Here is an 18,859-nt window from a genome sequence, read left to right as displayed (position 1 = left end):
GTCATGAACCGAAACTGTCTAATGAAGCCAATGTGACAGTAAAGGCCATAAAGGTCCTGTGCCCAGGGATGTTCACTGGTACTGTTTTAAGTGACTAATGTGGATGCAGCTTTGGGCTGCATCTGGTTTATAGACAAGGTGTGGGTTGCTCAACTGCTTAAACTGGGACAGTGCTGAGAGCAAGTCAAGCAAGGAGGACCTTAGTATTTAACCACTGGTTATACGTGGATGCTGAATGTTTTTTTTCTTAACTTTTGATCCATGTGTTCAATTTTTTTGTTTGTCTGGTTTGGTCTCATGTTCACCAGCTTGGAGAAAAAGAAAGGGCAATTTGCAGTTTTCTCCCCAGGAAGGTTGTTACCACTGAGTTTGCTTTTTGGGGTGCAAATACTCTCCTGGCTTATGTGGTATATTCCTAATATATTCCTTTGCTAGCCTTTTCAAATACAATCCAATAGGTGTGTTTCTACATATATTGTAATGCAAAAAAGGTTCTACATATAGTATTTTACGTATCAGTAACATAGTTTGCAGAAGTAACACAATTTGCTAAAAACAAATCTCCAATTCCTAACAAAATTTTTAGATCTTTTTTTTCTAGAATTTCTCTGATTTTGAAAAATATCATAATCTAAGCTAATTCATGAAGATAGTACCCTTAAATATATAAATAAAAACTATTAATAACATTCAGAATTAGTTGCAGTTGTGTGTAATGTTAATATTTCCTCAGTATCCCACGGTGGAAGAAACTAATAAATGAACTTATAGTGCATAGCATGAAATTATGCAAGAGTTCCAATAAATATCACACTAAAGTGTTAACAATTAGCAGGAAAATAACAGAATGACAAGTGATGCAACAAGTCTTCCTAATCAAGTGGGCAGGTTGCTAACCAGATTGTTAATTAGTGCAACCTTATACCTAGGCACCCATTCATGTAAGATTCTTCACAGGATTCGGCACTGCATAATCCTATTGAAGCTGTGAAAAGCAACAGGTGTTGAGTTTGGGTATGGTTGGAATATTAATTAGATCTGAGAAAAAAAACTTTAAAAAACACAGCTGTTAAGTATTTCAGTCCAAATAAACTCTGGTAATAGTGCTGAAGCTGTATGTAAAGATAATTTATCATTAACCAATTCAAAATCCATATGGCAGCAGAAACTACTTTTTGTAACTCAGTGTTTTTTCTTAAAAACTGAAGAAGCCTATTAACATCTTCTTTGGGCACTGGCTGACAAAGGCTGGCTAACATTTTAGCAGCAATGCTGTTATATATCACAGTATCCATACTGAAATATTTGGATATTGGAGATTCTCAGCCATCAGTGGCTGTCTTTAGAGCATGCTTCAGTTTCTTACATGGCCAGTAGAAAGTAGCTTGCTATGAATACAGGACCAGTAAAAGGGATGTGATAGAAAAGATTTTTTTCTTAATTTTTAAATTTAAACTGGCAATAGTAAGGTTTATTTATACATACAGCATCCCATCTTAAGTAATAAAAAAACCTTCCCCAGATACTGAGTGCAGAGGGAAGGTGCGTTTGACCTGATTTTAAATGGTATGGGATAAACAGCCTAGAACTCAAAATACAACGATTGTAAGTCTCCTCAGTGGCTGGTGAGTCATGAAACCTCTGCTGGTGTTACCCACAGAGTTAGGAATCTTGAACGAAAAATGAGCATTTAAACAGAACGGCTTTTAAAATTGAGATAAAAATGAAAGTGCCAGGGACAAATGCAGAAGTAGGGGAACAGTTTAAATGTATAAAAAGAGAAAGGAACAAGGAAGCAGAAAAGCAAAGAACAGAATGCCATGGTCAGAGGCTCAAGGAAAAGAGGAATAATTATAGGGAACAGGAAGTAATCAAGAAAAAAAGTAGGACAAAGAACATCCTAGGCAGTGAAAGGAGGTAATCACAATAAAAATATAAGGATTTCTTTGGATCAATAGAGAAGAAGAAACTGGCCTTACCTGTGTGAGCTGGAAGGTGTGTGACAACATTGTCCAGGGTAGGAGAATATGAAATAAGCTGAGATGCAGGAGAAGGGAAGGTAGGTTGGCAGTGTGTCCCTTCTGTCAGCAGGAAACATGGATGGGAGCCCTGGTTTCTGTGTCTATGTTTTGTGTACATTTTCCACCTGAAGCACACTCACATGTAAATGAAGGCAGCTTTTCCTGTTAAGAACTTGAAAATCAGGAATCAGGCTAAAAAAAAAAAAAAAAAGGCAGGGAAAAAAGCCAATGCTGATTTTTCTTTTCTTTGTCTGTCTCATGATGCCTGAGCAGTAGGATTTGGTGATATTACTAAAGTATTGCAAATCATATAATATTTCTTAAAACCCTTGGTATCCATCTAATTCACATTTCATTCATGTTTGTGTTGACATTTTGCATACTTCCTTTATGCCTAATAGTGAACCATTTTAAGCTTAAGCAATACTTATGAGTCTGTGTGTTATGAAAAAAGATGCACAGTTTCCCATATTCTTTTCAATAAGGCCCACGATATGAAAAGCCTCAATCAAGAAACTCTGTACATTTAGTAATAGCTTAATCTTCTCTCTCCATGTACTTTAGAAGAAGGCAAATAGAGATGACTTACCAAATTCTATGTAGGAGTCAGCTAGCTAGAATGAAACACAAAAAGGAAAACTCTGAGATCATTGTATTTTGCTGCACACAGCCAAAATAAGGGGACCTGGGACTACTGCACTGCTGTTTGGCACGAGGCTACAACACGCAGTAGTGGTGTTCTGTAGTACCACAGCTAACTGGAGTGGCACTGAAATATCCTTATGTTTTCCAACTGCCTGGGATGCTGGAAAGCACAAAGCATTGTACTGCCTGGAGTAAAATCCTGCTCGTGACTGGTCGCTAGTGGGGTTCTGCAGGGCCCCATCTTAGGCCATGTGCTCTTTAACATTGTTGTAAACAACTTCTATGCAGGGCTCAAAGGGACACTAAATAAGTTTGCAGATAATACAAAACTGAGAACTGTTGATTATCTCAAAGGCAGGGAGGCCCTGCAGAGACACGTCAACAAATTAGAGAGATGGACAATCATCAGCCTTATGAATTTTAACAAGGGCAAGGTCTGGATTCTGCACCTGGGATGGGGCAACCCTGGTTGTGTGTAAAGACTGAGGAACGATGGAGAGCAGCCCTGTGGAAAGGGACCTGGGGGTCCTGGTTGATGGCAAGTTGAATATGAGTAATTAGTGCCCTGGCAGCCAGGAGGGCCAACCGTGTCCTGGGGGGCATCAGGCAAAGCATTGCCAGCCAGTCAAGAGAGAGGATTGTCCCACTCTGCTCTGCGCTGTGGTGGTCTCACCTTAAATATTGTGTGCAGTCTGGAGCACCACAATATGTAAAAAGACATTAAGCTCTTAGAGAGTGTCCAAAGGAGGACAATGAAGATGGTGAAGGGCCTCGAGGGGAAACTGTATGAAGAGCATCTGAGGGCACTTGGTCTGTTCAGCCAGCAGAAGAGGAGTCTGAGGGGAGACCAGTCACAGTCTACAACTTCCTCAGAAGGGGTAGGCTCTGTTTTGCCTAGTGACAGGACCCAAGGAAATGGCCTGAAGTTGTGTCAGGGGAGGTTTAGATTAGGTACTTCACCCAAAAGGTGGTTGGACACTGGAACAGGCTCCCCAGGGAGGTGGTCACAGTACCAAGCCTGATGGAGTTCAAAAAGCTTTTGGACAATACTCTCAGGCATATGGTGAGATTGTTAGGCCTGTCCTGTGCAGCGTTAGGAGTTGGACTTTGATGATCCTTGTGGGTCCATTACAGCTCAGGAAATTCTGTGATTTTGTGGTATATTTATAATACAAATTTTGCAAGCTTTTAAAATACAAGGTGTTTTCTCTCTTCTGTGTTTAACCACAAGATGAGGCAAAGAAAAGGAAGATAAAATAGTGAGAGTCCTAATCTAGGAAAGTACAGAAAATGAATTAATTTAGCTTTAGCAGTTTGGTTTTATATCCAGGATTAATGGACATCTGCCACAAATTGTTCTCTGTTCATGCCTTCCTTTCAAATGTTAGAATGGGATAAAATGTTTTCCTCTCACAAGATAGATCCATTCCTATTCATGGGAATCTGAGATACCATTGTGATGAATGCCATGAGAAACTAATAATTCTGGGTGCAGCATAAGCTTGGGAAGATTTGCACTAAATAAAGGAGTGGCCAGAAACTGAATGAGCAGGGCTGAACAACTGCCCTTTCTGTTAGCTCTCATCCAACCCATGCACTAAATGAGGCAGGGATCCTGTGGAAAAAAGTACTGAACCATCATGTAATTATAGACTGGGCACGCAGTTAACGATGAATCCACAGAAGGAGTCAGAACTGAGGCTGTGCAAATACAAGCATGTTTATTGCCTCTCCTACCATTTGAGTTCTTCACACTACATGCAAAAGCTTTTCCATGTAGGATGGTCTGGGGCTGCTGAACAGAAGTCATAAGGGTACCCTTTCATGGGTCCGTTAGTCTCCTCAGAAGTTGTCTTATTTGACATAATATATACTCAAACACACTGAGGCACACATGCATATGCACACGTGCTTACACCTGTGTCTGTTATAAAATAATGTAGTGGTAAGGGGTAATCTAAATCATACGGAGAATCTATGTTCCTCCACTGAATTTCCTCCCCCTTACTAAAGTACTGATCTTTACAGCTGAGACAGATTATGCAAAAGGATCACACATAGAGGAAAGTTTTGTTACTGCTGTAGGAGGAGTAGCCAGGGGATCTGCAATTATGTGGGTTGAGAATATAAACCTCTTACACAGGAACGTGCAGGAGATCAGCTGCATTCCTGCAATCCAGAGCCTGCGGTAACAGCAGAGAAATGCTATAAAGCTACTGAATTAGAGAAGTCTTTTTTGCTTTCCCAGTTTTGGTTTTGCTTAACCTGTTTACTGGGACAGCATAGAGATACAACACCAGCTCTGTTTACCTTAACTGGGGTGTTCATGCTGAAGCCTAATTTTTATGTCAATATTTTGATGTTTTCACTGCTGAATGTTTTAGCAGGCACAGCCAAATACTCCAGAATGATAGACTGAATTTGGAGAAGGAAAAATATCACATGAACAGCTTTCCTTTTCTTTCTTTATGACTTTTAAAAGAAAATAGAATGAATTACAGGTGAGAAACCCTTAGAATATAGACTACCTAAGTATAGATTTTCCTATCTGACAGATTTTCTGCTTACATTTTACTTTCTGGGTAGCAATTATTGACAAATACCATATTGTATTCGTGCTGCCTTTACAACAATAAGAATGTTGATTTTCATTCTGTTAGCTGCTCAGTGGTAATTTTCAGAAGTTATTGTGCAGCTACTGTTGTTCTACTTGACAGAAGATTGTGTACACACATTTCTTGTCAGAAAGTATGCTTTTATTCAAAAGAATTTCAGAAGAGAGAAAAAAATGCATCCAGTGAATGGCATTGGTAAAATAAAAGAAAAAAATTACAATACCACTAGTTTTTTATGCCTAGATGCTGGTTAAATAGCAAATATAAAGGGAGAAAGTCAAGTTTGTGTACAGCTTTTCAGTATTTTATCAGTCATTTTAAATATAGTAAAAAAGTAGTTTTTAGGCTATTACCTCTACAGTTGTTTTTTTTTTAATATCCCCATATCCCTCCTCTGAGATGTATTCAAATTGTATTTGATTGTATTTAAAACATCAATAAAGGGAATTTTAATGGCTCAGATAAATAGCAATGTAATGTAGTTTAAAGCAATGGAGGACAAAAGGTTGAACTCCTAAGAAAAGTTAATTCTACATTTACAGGGGTGTAACCAATTAATTTGTAATTGAGCTTCCACAAGTAGGAGTCCAAACTAGAGGTGATCTTCATTTAAGTCATTAGCTGAACAGAATCATGCATCTGAGTCGTTATCATAGATGTCTGAAATGGAAAAAAAATGCAAAAAATATTAGTATTGTGTACTTTGACTCAAGGAGAAAGTTATTAATTGTAATTGAATGTAGCTACTGTATTGTTTGAAATGTTCAACATACCCTCAGCAACATTGTCATAAATCTCTCCTTCGCTGTAAGTTAAAAAAAAGAAAAAAAAAAACATACATTTAAAGATCGAGACATCAGATATAAACTACTGTTTGCATGAAGATATGAAATAGAGTAGTAGTATGGTACAGACAAGCTATCAAGTAATTAATTTGCTAATTATGAAAGTGCAACCTTTGTGGTGATAGAACAGTGTTTAGCAGGATGGTCAGGTTAGAGCATTTTCAGCAAAGGGTTGACCTGGATACATTTCTTTTTAATATGAAAGACTGGCTTTTTTAAAAAGGTGGGATTTTTCAATTAAATTTTTAAGCAGCTATTCTCATAGAGGTATTTCCTTAAAAAAATGAAGTACTTCCTTGGTTTTTCTAAATGAACACCAGAAATAAAGAATAAAAAAAAAACGGTATGCCCTTGAAATTCTTTTTGTACTTGGCAATTCCATAATATTGGAGGTGCTTCTTTTTAGGTAAGGAATTTAGGTAATGTCTATAAAAGATACATGCTTCATGAACAGGAATTTTCAAAATATTTCACTTAGATATGTGAAGAAGCCCATGAAAGACAATAAGGCTTTGTATATATATATATATAAACACATATATATTTATATATATATGTTAAAAATTCAAATGTGTGTGTAAGTATTTGGATGCCTCTACATTCTAAATGTGACAATTATAAATGGGACATTTGATTTGATATTTAAGGGTCTCATATAGAGCTTGTTGAAGGAAATGGAAAGGCTTTGTCTGACAAGAGTTTTGGAGTAGAACCGAAATACTGAACTCCATGCAATTATTATTAATATGGGCCAAATCTGCTCAATCCTCATAAGACTGAAATAAAATTAAACCTAAAGAAAATTTGATTGATTTTATTTAAACATTTGAAAAGGACATCAATACACCTAATCACATTAACTTGCAGTTTATTAATAGATTCTAGTACTAATAATGCTTAATTTATGTAATTTTTCATGGTTTAATCAGAGTTTATGGTTATACAATGAGGAAAGAGGCCCTGGCAAATTTCCAGCATGGATGCATGTGATTAATTCTTGAGAAATTATAACTTCATAAAAATAACTCAATTTTCCAGACTAGAATGACAGACTAAAATACTTACATTTCATTTTTTCTTTAACAGAGAGTTTAGAAAAAAATTGACTGTTATAACAATTTTTTCAAAAAAATCACTTTGTACTTACTTTTGAACTAAATTGCTTCTCAAGACATAGCCATCTGTAAAAGTAAAATATATATGCATTTAAGTTAAATTTAAATACTTATTACTTCTGTTGCTAGCACTAGTGAAATGCCTTATTTCTCTTTTATATACTTCAGACAGAAAAACATAATAGATGGATAACAATGTAAAATGGACACATACTTGATGAAGCTTTTACTATATCCAGTGTTTTAGTTATTCTTATTTGCCTGTTTAGTATAACACGGTGTCTTAGACAGGAAATCAGAATACTGTAGTAGCTGTGAGACCAGTTAGGTATCTACTGTTCTGGATACTTTACATATTTATAAAATGTTGTTTATCTGGTTTCCTCCTTCACAATAATTTTTCTTTTCTGATACACAAGACATGAAAGTATTTTTTCTTTTTTTTTTAAATACACGATGATGTCCAGCTAAAGAATCTCATATTTTTTTAAGGCTTTTTTATGTCCAAGCCCTAATTCTATTCTATCTGAAATTGTCCTTTCTAAGATCTGTAAATATACTAGTAGGGGGAACCATGCCTTGTAAATGCATGTCAGATACAATAAGCTAGAACAGTTCCCAAAAGCTGATAAATTATTAGAGTCTTTAACTGGCAAGTGTTTTAAAAATATCCTATGCTTCCTATATGGAAAATTGGAAAAGCTATCCAAAAAGACTAATACCCCAAATAATCCTGCAAGTAGTAATGAAAAACTTTTATTTAACAACAGTTTTTTGTTTGTGGGTTTTTTTAAGGCAAGCTCCTCTTAGAACACAATAATAAGCAGCTTTTCTTCAGAAACAAACATTTGTATAATTCACTTTAACTTGGCATATTTCCATCTTAAAATAGATCGATATCAGATGTTACATAAATCTCAAAGTACATAAGGGTTTTTTTTCTAGAATATGCTATATATAGTGGATTAGTGATTTGATCTGTAAAGGACATAATACATTTACAAACATGGGATTTTAAAAGAAAACTTCTGTCTTGTGCTAGAGCTGAAGTTGCCTAAAAAGGCATTAATTTTGCGTGATAATATTTTATTTTACACTTACCTACATTAGCCACTGTTTAAGACTTAACAATTACATGAATTAAAAAACAGTTCTGTGCTTTTAATATTTGATTGCTGCCATATAAGATAAAATTTGCTTGATTTGCCTGATTTCTATCTTTGGTGTCATGAAGATTTGATACATACAGAAATTCTTTTATAACATTTGCCTACTAAAGCTGTTGAGCTGCAAGTAATCTTCGAAAGTCAAAGAATCCAGTGCTCCAGATTTTCAGTCACCTGCATATTGTCTCAGGCTGAATGCCAGCTGAAACCCATTGAGGAAGCTCTGTCTAATCAGGATTTTTTTAGCCTGGTTGTCCTTCCCCAGATTTTATTATCTGGGATAAAGTAATGGAAATGGATTAATTTTTTTTTTTTTTTAAAGATGTTGTCTTTTTAAAGTTTTCATTACTCCAGGGAATAATTTAAAATGATTTGGCTAAATCATTCTAATCTTCTGAAATACACCAAAGCAAAGCTTCTTCACTCACCATCATGGCATACAAACCCAGTGTGCTTGCAAGTCATGTGCATGTGACTCTGCTTAGATCATGGCAAAGCACAATCTAAGTTTTGATGGTCCCTGGCCCTCAAATAGGTGAGAAATACAGCTCCTGCTGATCTCACAGCCTTTCAGAGTTACTCATCCCAAGTTATATGTCCAAAGTTTCAGTTTCTAACTAATTCATTAATTTTTATAGGGTTTCCAAATAGGGAACAAGCCAGCAGGTCAGCAGACTCTGTGTTAATTATTTCGCACCACTGAAAGCTATGACACATCGTCCCAGCTGCTCATTTGCATCATAAAGGAAGCTCAGAGAGGACAAAAACTTTCAGGCAATGAAATCCATTTATATCCTAATGTTTAAGCAAAATCTATGAACCTGAATTAAAAGTTTTTGTGTATTTAAAGATGTATGTGTTCAGACTAAGAAGGAATTTAAAAGGGTAAATGAAAATCGGTTCTTTGTTTCACTTTTGACATTTCAAATAATTTAATAACAAAATAAGTGATAGTAGAATGTGTTCCTAAGATTACCAGCCCTTGCTTTAAAAGGTGTAAACACATTACAGTATAATTTGTAATTTTTTTTAACTGTTGGAAGAGGCTTGAAGCTATGGAAGTGCTTCAGAAGTTAATGATTAAATCAAAGAATTCATGTGCAAGAAAGTAACAAAGTCATCTCTAATTGCTGATTTTCAGTCTATCTGGCCTTCTGAAGGTAAAATTATAGCTTTAAGATCTGAGGAACTTGATCAATCACAGCAAATAACCAAAACTGTCATGCATTTACTGAAGTAGAATTCAAACTTCACTAACTAATGTGGAAATTGACAGAGATCTCTTCAGAGGTTTCCAGGGAGGATATTTTTATTTGTTTTGCTCTTCTATGCATAGCAAAGCAGTAGCTCCTGTCATTATTTGAAAGGCTTTGAAGACTACGAGAGGAAAACAGCCAACATGAACTACTTTCTACTTTGTTATTAGCTTGATTCAAAAAATGGAGCTTTGAAAGCTGTTTTTTTGGGAAGTGGCTTTACTAGTGAAATCCATATTTTGAAAAACATATGTGTGTTATGCAAAAAATTCTTCCTCACCCTGCAGGCCTGCCAGGAAGAAGGCTGTACTCCGGACTGTAAGAGTTGAGTATAGAGGGGAAAAAAATATCAGGAAAGTGCTTGAATCCCCTTCAGAGGTTTATAGCATTGGACTCTCTTCTACATAGGTCAGAAGTAAAAAGTAAAAATGAGTGAGAAAATGCTACTTGTTCAAAGGATACTTTGAACCTAGGCTGTTCCAGCACAAAATGAATTTTCGTTAGGAGATTTGAAAAGTATTGTAACAGAAGCTCATTAAGAAATCGAAACCATCAGGAGATGGTCCGGAATTGTTCAAAAATGCAAAAACTTCTGCCAATGCAAACCATAGCCAAAGGTTTCAAAGAAACACTGGAAGGCCTCATGCAGGTCCCAGAACAAGCAGACATGCCAACAAGGACATATGCCTTGGATCAGCTAGAGGCTAGGTGGAAGACTCCTAAGCAATATTCCCCCCAGCCTGTTGAAAAGATTAAACTGCATCTCTTACAACCAAAAGTAAGAATATTGTTACTGATTTTCTCTTGGCTGCAATCAATGAGGAAGTGCTATCCAAAGGTGCAGCGAGGACTTTACTAGACTCTGTGGGGTATCATAGCTATACTCCTTTTGGCAAAGAGGAAGAGACAGAAGCAACAGAAACATCTGCTGATCCTAGTTGATGCAAAGGAAAATTTCTGTAATCAAGTTGTCTATTTTTCTCATATTCGTATATCTTGCTCCTTGGAGTGTTTTAGTTCTTTTTAAGGCAAGCTGCTCTTAAAACATGGTAATGAAATAAAAACAATCTGCCTCTTGTCAACTACCAGACAAGGTAAAAGACAAGTACTAGATTCTACTTGGATATGTTGTGGAAGAGAGTTTTCACATATTCCAACTCAATCATTCTTTGATAATTTGATATGTGCTGCAGTTTTTTCATAAAACTTACATTCTCCTTTTTCATTGCGGCACAGGACCTTGGCGTCATCCGTACTTTCTATAATATCAAGAGACTCTCCCGGTTTAATATGTAATTCTTTAGATCCCCATCTTTTTTTAGGCAAATTCTGAACCACAGTAGTAGAAAAAAGAACTTTTATTTTACCTACAAACTGGAAAAAAAGAAAAATGCTGGTTAAAAATTATTAATGTACAGCTTGTGCTCATGCATTTTTTACTAAATTTTCTAAAATTAGGCAAATAATTGTATATGCTATGTAGTATGGGCCCATGCTTGCAGATGCTCAGACCACTATTATTACAAGTAGTAATACTTCATCTTTCAAAGGATTAAGGGACACAAATGAGAGCATGCCATATAGATATTTTAGTTTTTATATTTTGTGAAAAAAAACTTACTTTGAACAAAACTTACTTTGAATTTTTTCCGGAATTCTTTCTCTTTTCTTTCCATCTGTTCATGCTTTTGTACATCTTTTTCATCCGATTTCCTTTTTCCAAAGCTTGCTACTTTTGATGAACTAAAGCAAGAGGTTACAGACAAAACCAAATCAGCAACACATCTGAGGTATTGGAAAGCTTTCTGATAATTTTGGTGAAAATGCACTTTCCTTCATGTGTCTTTATCATGTTTTTGTTGCTCTGTAAAACTAGTGCAGGTAATACAATATAGATTTTATTTCAAAATTAATAAAAAGCTGGAGTTGTCTTTCGTGTTTTTCTCTGATGTTAATGTATCTATCACATAAGCGAATATTGAGGTATTGAGTATTTAAGTATTGAGTATTTAAGTATCTGTCTGCTACAGCACTTTAGAATTTCTCAGCAAGGAGCAATTTTTATGAAGTCTGTGTATCTTTTGACAATAAGCTGAATAACAGTGTATCTCACTGTGGAGGCAGCTGGAACATCTTAGCCTTACATATGTTAGTCCTATATGGCCATAAAAAACCTTCCTGCACCAGAGAATCTGCATTACATAACCCATTTCAGGTTCTGTTGGTTTTTTTTCCACATCCCTGATAGTGTTGACTTCTGCCAAGAAGCATGGAAGTGTTTCATGCCCTAACTGTCCTTTCTGACGCTGTATCTGGGACTGTAAAGTCTGATTCTCCTTTTTGATCCTTGCTGATCTCTGTAGGAGTTGTGGATGACAGTTTCATTAGTGATGAATGTTTGTGTGTGTGTGTGAACTAATCTAGACTTAGTTTAGAAGGGCCACATATTTTCCTTTGGATACACAGTCCTAAGAGCTCTCTCTGTTTTAACGTCTCCAGACTGGATTATCGTAGTCCACTCTGTTGCTCCACCTGAGTGGAGTAAGTGACACCAGAATGCATCATTTTGCAGTCATCATCACAGATGCATCTGTGCTCATAACACGTCTGTGCTCCAGAGATGACCATAATTTTCTGATCCAGGATAAAAGTCTTCCTAGCTGAACTTTACACCTCCAGATGTGTTTCATACTTATAACACAGAGCCCTGTCTCCTTTTCTCTTAAAATACTGGAGCAGCTGAGATCAAGTATGTATCCTAACAGTCCCCAAATTTTGATAGAAGAAGAACTATGTGCAGAGAATCTACATTGAAAAGTACCTTTAGGCCATGCATCCATTTCTACCTCTTACTTTTTCTATGGTCTAATTATTGTTCCAATCTGAAATGGAGGAAAGAGCATTCAACTGCCATTTGGTTTTTGAGAACTGCAAAACCTGACAACACTAAGTAAAGCAGACATTGACAGCAGTCTGCCTCTAGTAAATACTTAAAAAATGTCTCTCAATGTATTAGATTTCTAATCATATTTCCACTTACGTATCATCAAGCGGCGGTGGAGGGAAGTCCGAAGAATCCACGTCATCGTACACATCCTCTCCACAATCTGAAATAATAGTGTTTAGGAGAATGAAATGTTATTATGTGAAACTTAAGAAGTGAATACACTGTGTTACAGTCTGTGGTATTTTACTGAAGTTGACAAGAAAATAAGGCAAGTACTGTAGCCATTTACTGTCTATAGTAACTGTGGATTCTCTGTTTAGCACAATCTACTGCGCAACACCACCCAATCTTTTCAGATTAAGACTCTTTAATAGCAATAACCGGTAGTCACCGAAATTTTAATCTTCTGAAGTTTAAGCAAGTTTTAGCACATGATGGCTAATGCAATAGCCTTTAATCTTCACTTTAATTAATCCATGTCCCACTATAGTGCATCAAAATGGATTTTTGGAATTGGATTTTAACATATATTCAAGGACTTGTATAGCACTCTTGTCAGTACAATATTGCTTAAAAGTGGATATGAATCACGTGTATGTTAGTTTTTAGGCCATATTGCAACATCAAAGAAGCGAAAAAAATCTTAGCCCAGGAATATTCTTTGAACCACATTCAGTGTATTTGTAGAGAGGAAGCAATTCTTTAACTCATCAAATCAATGCCTAGAGAAATCAGTAGGTTATAAAAGGTTTAGAACTCAGTTCTAGAAACAGCCTCAAAAATTGGAAGAAGTTGCTTTTTGTTCCATGGCTGAGCCAATGGTTATGAGTTATATATTGTTTTACAGGGATACTGCAAGTGATAAAAGTAACAGCAAGCACCTCTTTTTACTTTTGAAGTCTTTTACTGAGTGCTTCTTTCCAAGCATATCTGTTCAAATTAAGTTCCAATACAATGAACTAGTGTAAATCTCAGATAGAAAAATCACATTAAATGTATTAAATTGTTTTCTAGAGAGCTTGCAATGTATATGTATCTCCTTGTCTGTAGCCAATCAGTCAAAATATTTGAAATTTGTTTACTAGAACTGGGTAAGCAATAGGAAATCCTGTTTCCTTCCTTGGATGTATTTTTGTGACTAGAATGATACAGAGCAATGTATACAGAAAAAAGGATCAGGAATCAATAGAGAGACTGAACAATAGACTATTAATTACCTTTTCCAGACAGCTTTGTTGAAGAAGATGTGCTGGGGAGGGGAGGTGAAAGAAAGCTTATTAAGTATTTATAGCATATTCGTAGGCTTTTTTGTAACCTAAATAATCTAAAAAATTGCGACACCAGGGCTCCAAATAATCTCCAGAAATTTTGAGGTGCCACCAACACCACCAATGCTTCGGGACTAAATGTATTTTTACCACTGAATCAAAGTAAACTTTTTCAGAACTGAATGACTGAGGCAGGTGGTAAAAACAGCAGTTGCTGATCTAAGCTCTAGGTAAGATAAGTAGAAGACAATCTTTGCATTTTTCTGTTTGGAATATTATTCCTAAAATTTGGATTAATGGGTCTAGATTTACCAGTTTCTCTCAGGTATGTTGTACTGGTAAGCAAAGTACATTTTAACTGAGGACACAGCAAATTTGCATCACCAGAGTGGCACAAAGATGATGGATTATTTTGGTGCTCTTCACCAAAAAGAAAATTTGGCATATTTTAGTTACCAGACTTTTGCAAAAAATACGGCTTGTTAAGAGAATAATTATGCAGGTGAAAAGAAAGCTCAGTGTTTTTGCAGAAAAGTATCATCCTGAGCTGCAATTTTATGCATGATTCATTAGGCTGCTGTGAGGACATGTTAGTAGCATATGATCAATGCTTTATTAGAATTAGTTAATGTGCACTGTGATTTCCTGGCAGACTCTTACAATAAATTTCCATTATCTTCTGCCTCATTGACTTTGGTTGTTTTTTCTCGTATACTTTTCTTTTTGTCATCTTTGACCTTTAGCCTCTTCAAGATTCCCCAGGACCAGATACCATTCTTATCTTCATCCTGTGATACAGACCTTTGGAGTATGCATGCGATTATCACAATGTCAAATGTAATGTTCTTTTTAAAAGGCCCAGTTTAAATTCTCCATTGATGCACATAATTATCATTAATGCCAACAATGTATATATACCATGAAGTGAGGTCACTTACCCAAATGGTAAAATGCTAAACTAGAAATATGTACGTTATGTTACTTGTAGATACTGAGATATATTTGTAGTATATATATTAATCTAGTGGCTTACTGTTTTCATGCTGTTACTCAGGTAGCTAGCAATTTAGTTTGTTATTTTCATTTCAGACCTATTCTGTCTGCTTGGGGATTTGGAGATTTTCATGATTGCAACTGCTTTTGCTGACTTACTAAAATTAATTACAGAACAAAATTTCTCCAAAAGACAGAAGAACCTTTTTAGTTTAGCTTCATAAATTCATACTGATATATACCCACTTGCTGATCATCCTAATACTTGCTAATTTTTACATCTAATTAAAAATACTAAAACCTGAAAACATTCTGTTAAAGTAGAAAATTATTTAAATTATATAAAACCTTACCTTGCTATGGGACCTCCATCATCAATTTCATCGTAAATATCTTGATTAGAAGGAGGAGGAGGTGGGAGCATATCTTTAACAGATGAAACAATGAATTAATGCAAATATATTTAATGCTGCAGAATAGGGTATTCATTACAGGCCTCTTAACTATATTAGACATGCGTGCAGTTTAGGCAATATCCTTGTAAACAGAATATTTCTGTAAACCAGCACAGTCTATTTATTAAAACAGTGATTTAGACTTATCTCAGTTGGGAATGCCATCCACAGAATTTTAATGTGGCACTGCCAATCACAAGAACATTGATATTGAATACGTATGCTTCTACAGTGCAGTCAATAAAATTCTAAATGGCTGATTCGGCCCAGACACTAGGATGACTTTTAAATTTTTATGTGTGACTCAAGTGATAACTGAAGATGCCAGACCAATACTCTTAGCAAGGGACATCTTGTCTTCATCCATGGAAGTCAGAGATAAGTGCAATGTAAGCTCCCCATTTTGGCCTCAGTTTTGACCTTTGGGCCCCACCTCCTTCAGTGCAGAGTTAGCTCAGTTTGCATGTGCAATTCCAGCCACCGGTCAGAGTAATCACTGAAATCTGTACTTAGCTGGCAGCAACTCCGTTCAGTACTGCCAGGGGATGCTTCTGCCATGACCAGTATCTAAACTCTAAGCTGAGAAGATGAGCTGTGCTCTTGTGATCAACAGAGAATGCTATATAAATATATAGGCTACCAAAGGGGAAACTGGGTTCGAATGTGTGTTCTTGACTGCGTGGAGCTGCTGCATCTGGGACTCCAGTGTATTACCGTAACTGAAGTTGCCCTTAACTCTGTTAGCAAAATGCAGCTTTATTTGGTAGTATTACTGGCTTTTTCAGAACCAGAATTCTCCAGCGCAGAAACCCTTGCTCATCTTAGTATTTTGACAGCTATACCTGTGCTGTTTTGTGGGATGATTTACCTCCACACACACACAAAAACCAAGTTCGGTCATCTGTCTTGCTAGTGATTCACAGTATCTGAAGACAAAACTCCTATCTCACTCAAGTTCCTGTAAGTGGTGGGGAAGGTAATTTGGCTACTGTACTTCCTTGTTTGTTGCCCATTAGCAAACATTTAATATGCTTATGGGTAATTAGTGCATTATCTGGAAGCCGTTAAAAATACACACTAACAACTCCCCCAAAATGTTTATGTAGAACTTACTTCCAGTTCCAGTACTGTCGGAACCTAGGCTGGAAAAGTAAACAAAAGACATTTTAGAGAAGAGCAGTCATCCTTGAGTAAAAGAAAACATCATGATCACCCATCCCTTTTTCAGTTATTAATTCTAAAACTTTCGGCCTTAGCACTCATGTTCATGTCAGCTGAACATTACAAGTTCTGCACTGGAAGATCAGACACATGCTAGTGTTTTCTATGTGGGGAATAACTAAATGTGCCAGCTCTTCCTTTCTGTCTGCTTTCACCACACTCACATCAATTTCTTACAGTCAAATAAGTAGTTTGTATTCTTACTAATGCCAAAGAAAATGTGTAATCTAGTTCAGACATGAACTAGGGCCTAGATGAAGAAAAATTAACTCTTAGTAGATTCCGGTAAAGCAGGAAAAATGCTTCATTTTTTTTGCTTTTTTCCTGGGAAATAATTAGTTACAAATCATAAAAGAGTACTTTAATACATTGCTCAAAGGAATTGAAAGGGGAATAAGAGGGTTATCAGTACGATCCTTAGTATTTTATAAGTAAAGCTGTGAAGCAAATTCTTTATTTTCACAAATCAATGCAGATATTTCAAGCCAGTGAAGGTGCACTTTTTCATATAAGCAGAATATTGGGTCCTAATTGTTAGCAATTGTTAGCAATTTCCAATGAAGTGTCATTTTCAACGAAATGCAAATTGATGTCTACAGCTATAATGATTTACTATATTTAGAATATATTTTATATTCTTGTTCATATCTTTAAACTAAAGTACAAAATATGCCTTTGGGTCATATGATAATTTATGTTGGAAGTGACCTCAGGGGGTCATGTAGTCTAACTTGATGGGAATAAAAATATAATCCAACTGAACACTAGAGAGTGCATCCAGACCCTTTAGATTCATTCCCTATGAGGGATCTTCTTGAAATGAAATGTTAAGCAAATTAATTTATTGCTCAGCTAGCTTTCATTGGGTACAATTTAAACCTCTAACTGCATGTTTCTAACATTTCAAAGTTTCTGTGTTAGCCCAATATTCTAATAGTAGTTGAAAAAACCCTGAGAGGTTCACAGTAGCTGAGATTACTTCCAAGTTAGAGTCTTACTTAAAACCATACATCGAACCAAGTTATTTGTCAAACTTTTGCGCCAAGAACTCCTGAAATACGACAGCCGTGATCACTTATTAATTTTCGAATATTAGCAACACTGCTGATAATGAGCTAATACTATTTGGTCAAGAGATTTTTTTTAGAATGGCATTCTTACAGTGGTTTCAAAACATGTTGATGTATGTCAGACCTTCCAATAATTCATGCTCAAGAACTTAACAGAATGCTATTAATCACTAGAAAAGATAAAAATGTCAAAATACAGCTTAAAAGATTTAATGAATCTGAGCAAATCATTCATCCTTCCAAGTTCCTTGGAATACACTATTATTTTAGTACACAACAGTGTCAGTATTATTGTTTGCTTTTACATTCAACAGATTTTCTAAATACTTTGCATTGAGACGGTTAATTGTGATTCTTGCCATAGTGAGAAGGATTGGCCAAAGATACTTTTGCAATGAAGTAACTATTGCTGAGATTACCTAAAATGTAGAACAACTAACTCAAGTCTCCTGGCTAGGTCATGATGCCATGAGGCCAATGTGCAGGGAGGAAAACTGATATGGAGTAAGCTGGTAAAGTATCAGATTTGTTGCTTAAGAATGCCAGCCTGAAGGCAGACTTTTCCAAGTGCTGTTTCTGGAGCTCAATGGGAATGTTCTATCAACTGAGGATCAGCTGCACTCAGCAGCCGGCCAGCTTCAGTCCTTTTATTCCATGCAGGCCTACAAAGTTAAGAAGCCTCATGGGAAACAGTGAAAGCAGGGGTAATGGCTGTTTCAAGATGGTTGTCCTACATACGGAAATTCTTTGCAGCTGTATGCAGATCCCTTGTCCCAGGCTATCTGTTTCTGCACATCTGGACATGTGGTGGAGATTGAGCACTAATTTGTTGCATCACTTTTCAGAAGCAGGCTTTTATGTGAGATCTGGTAACGGAGGGTACCACTGTCATGCTAGGTTATGTGATAGCCTTGACTCCTGTCACAAGGTCACTAGGATATTTCCCAGCCTGCAAATCTGATCTGCTGCTGGAGGTGGCACTTAGAGAAGTGTACTAAGAAGATCTTAACTGCAGATCTGTTTGACATGAAAAAGATGACATACTGAAGTAGAGAGTATGCAGTGGAGCACTGCATTGCAAATGCGTGTGAGACCGTTCCATAGAGAAGAAGCTTCTGGTGAAGTCAAAAAAGTCAAAAAAAGCTCATACCCATCTCATGGAACTTGAGAGGACTTGTTTTCAGGATTAAACTCATTAGCCACACTCTTTCCTGAAGGGCCATCCTAAACTTGATTCCAGAA

The 18,859-nt window shown here is 36.2% G+C and overlaps 1 protein-coding gene across 4 annotated transcripts in view; it reads right to left on the bottom strand.

The window, feature by feature from the left end:
* Window positions 1-5,337: 5,337 nt before the first annotated feature.
* FYB1 (FYN binding protein 1) overlaps window positions 5,338-18,859 on the bottom strand; it is a 49,359-nt gene continuing 35,837 nt past the window's right edge. Inside the window, exons 10-19 of one of the 4 annotated variants that reach the window (XM_064642459.1) lie at window positions 16,440-16,468; window positions 15,225-15,297; window positions 14,539-14,679; window positions 13,828-13,859; window positions 12,704-12,770; window positions 11,301-11,406; window positions 10,875-11,037; window positions 7,274-7,307; window positions 6,055-6,086; window positions 5,338-5,941 (exon numbers count right to left, since the gene is read on the bottom strand). In XM_064642459.1, coding sequence (XP_064498529.1) covers window positions 5,913-5,941; window positions 6,055-6,086; window positions 7,274-7,307; window positions 10,875-11,037; window positions 11,301-11,406; window positions 12,704-12,770; window positions 13,828-13,859; window positions 14,539-14,679; window positions 15,225-15,297; window positions 16,440-16,468 — 706 coding nt within the window. In that variant the 3' untranslated portion in view covers window positions 5,338-5,912. Of the gene's footprint in view, window positions 5,942-6,054; window positions 6,087-7,273; window positions 7,308-10,874; window positions 11,038-11,300; window positions 11,407-12,703; window positions 12,771-13,827; window positions 13,860-14,538; window positions 14,680-15,224; window positions 15,298-16,439; window positions 16,469-18,859 lie in introns of those variants that run through there. The other 3 variants (XM_064642461.1, XM_064642458.1, XM_064642460.1) reach the window with 3 other exon arrangements.

This window comes from Pseudopipra pipra, chromosome Z, assembly GCF_036250125.1.
Source record: "Pseudopipra pipra isolate bDixPip1 chromosome Z, bDixPip1.hap1, whole genome shotgun sequence".
Taxonomy (NCBI): domain Eukaryota; kingdom Metazoa; phylum Chordata; class Aves; order Passeriformes; family Pipridae; genus Pseudopipra; species Pseudopipra pipra.
Note: the sequence above shows the minus strand (reverse complement) of the source record. Positions and strands in the feature narration are given on the sequence as shown.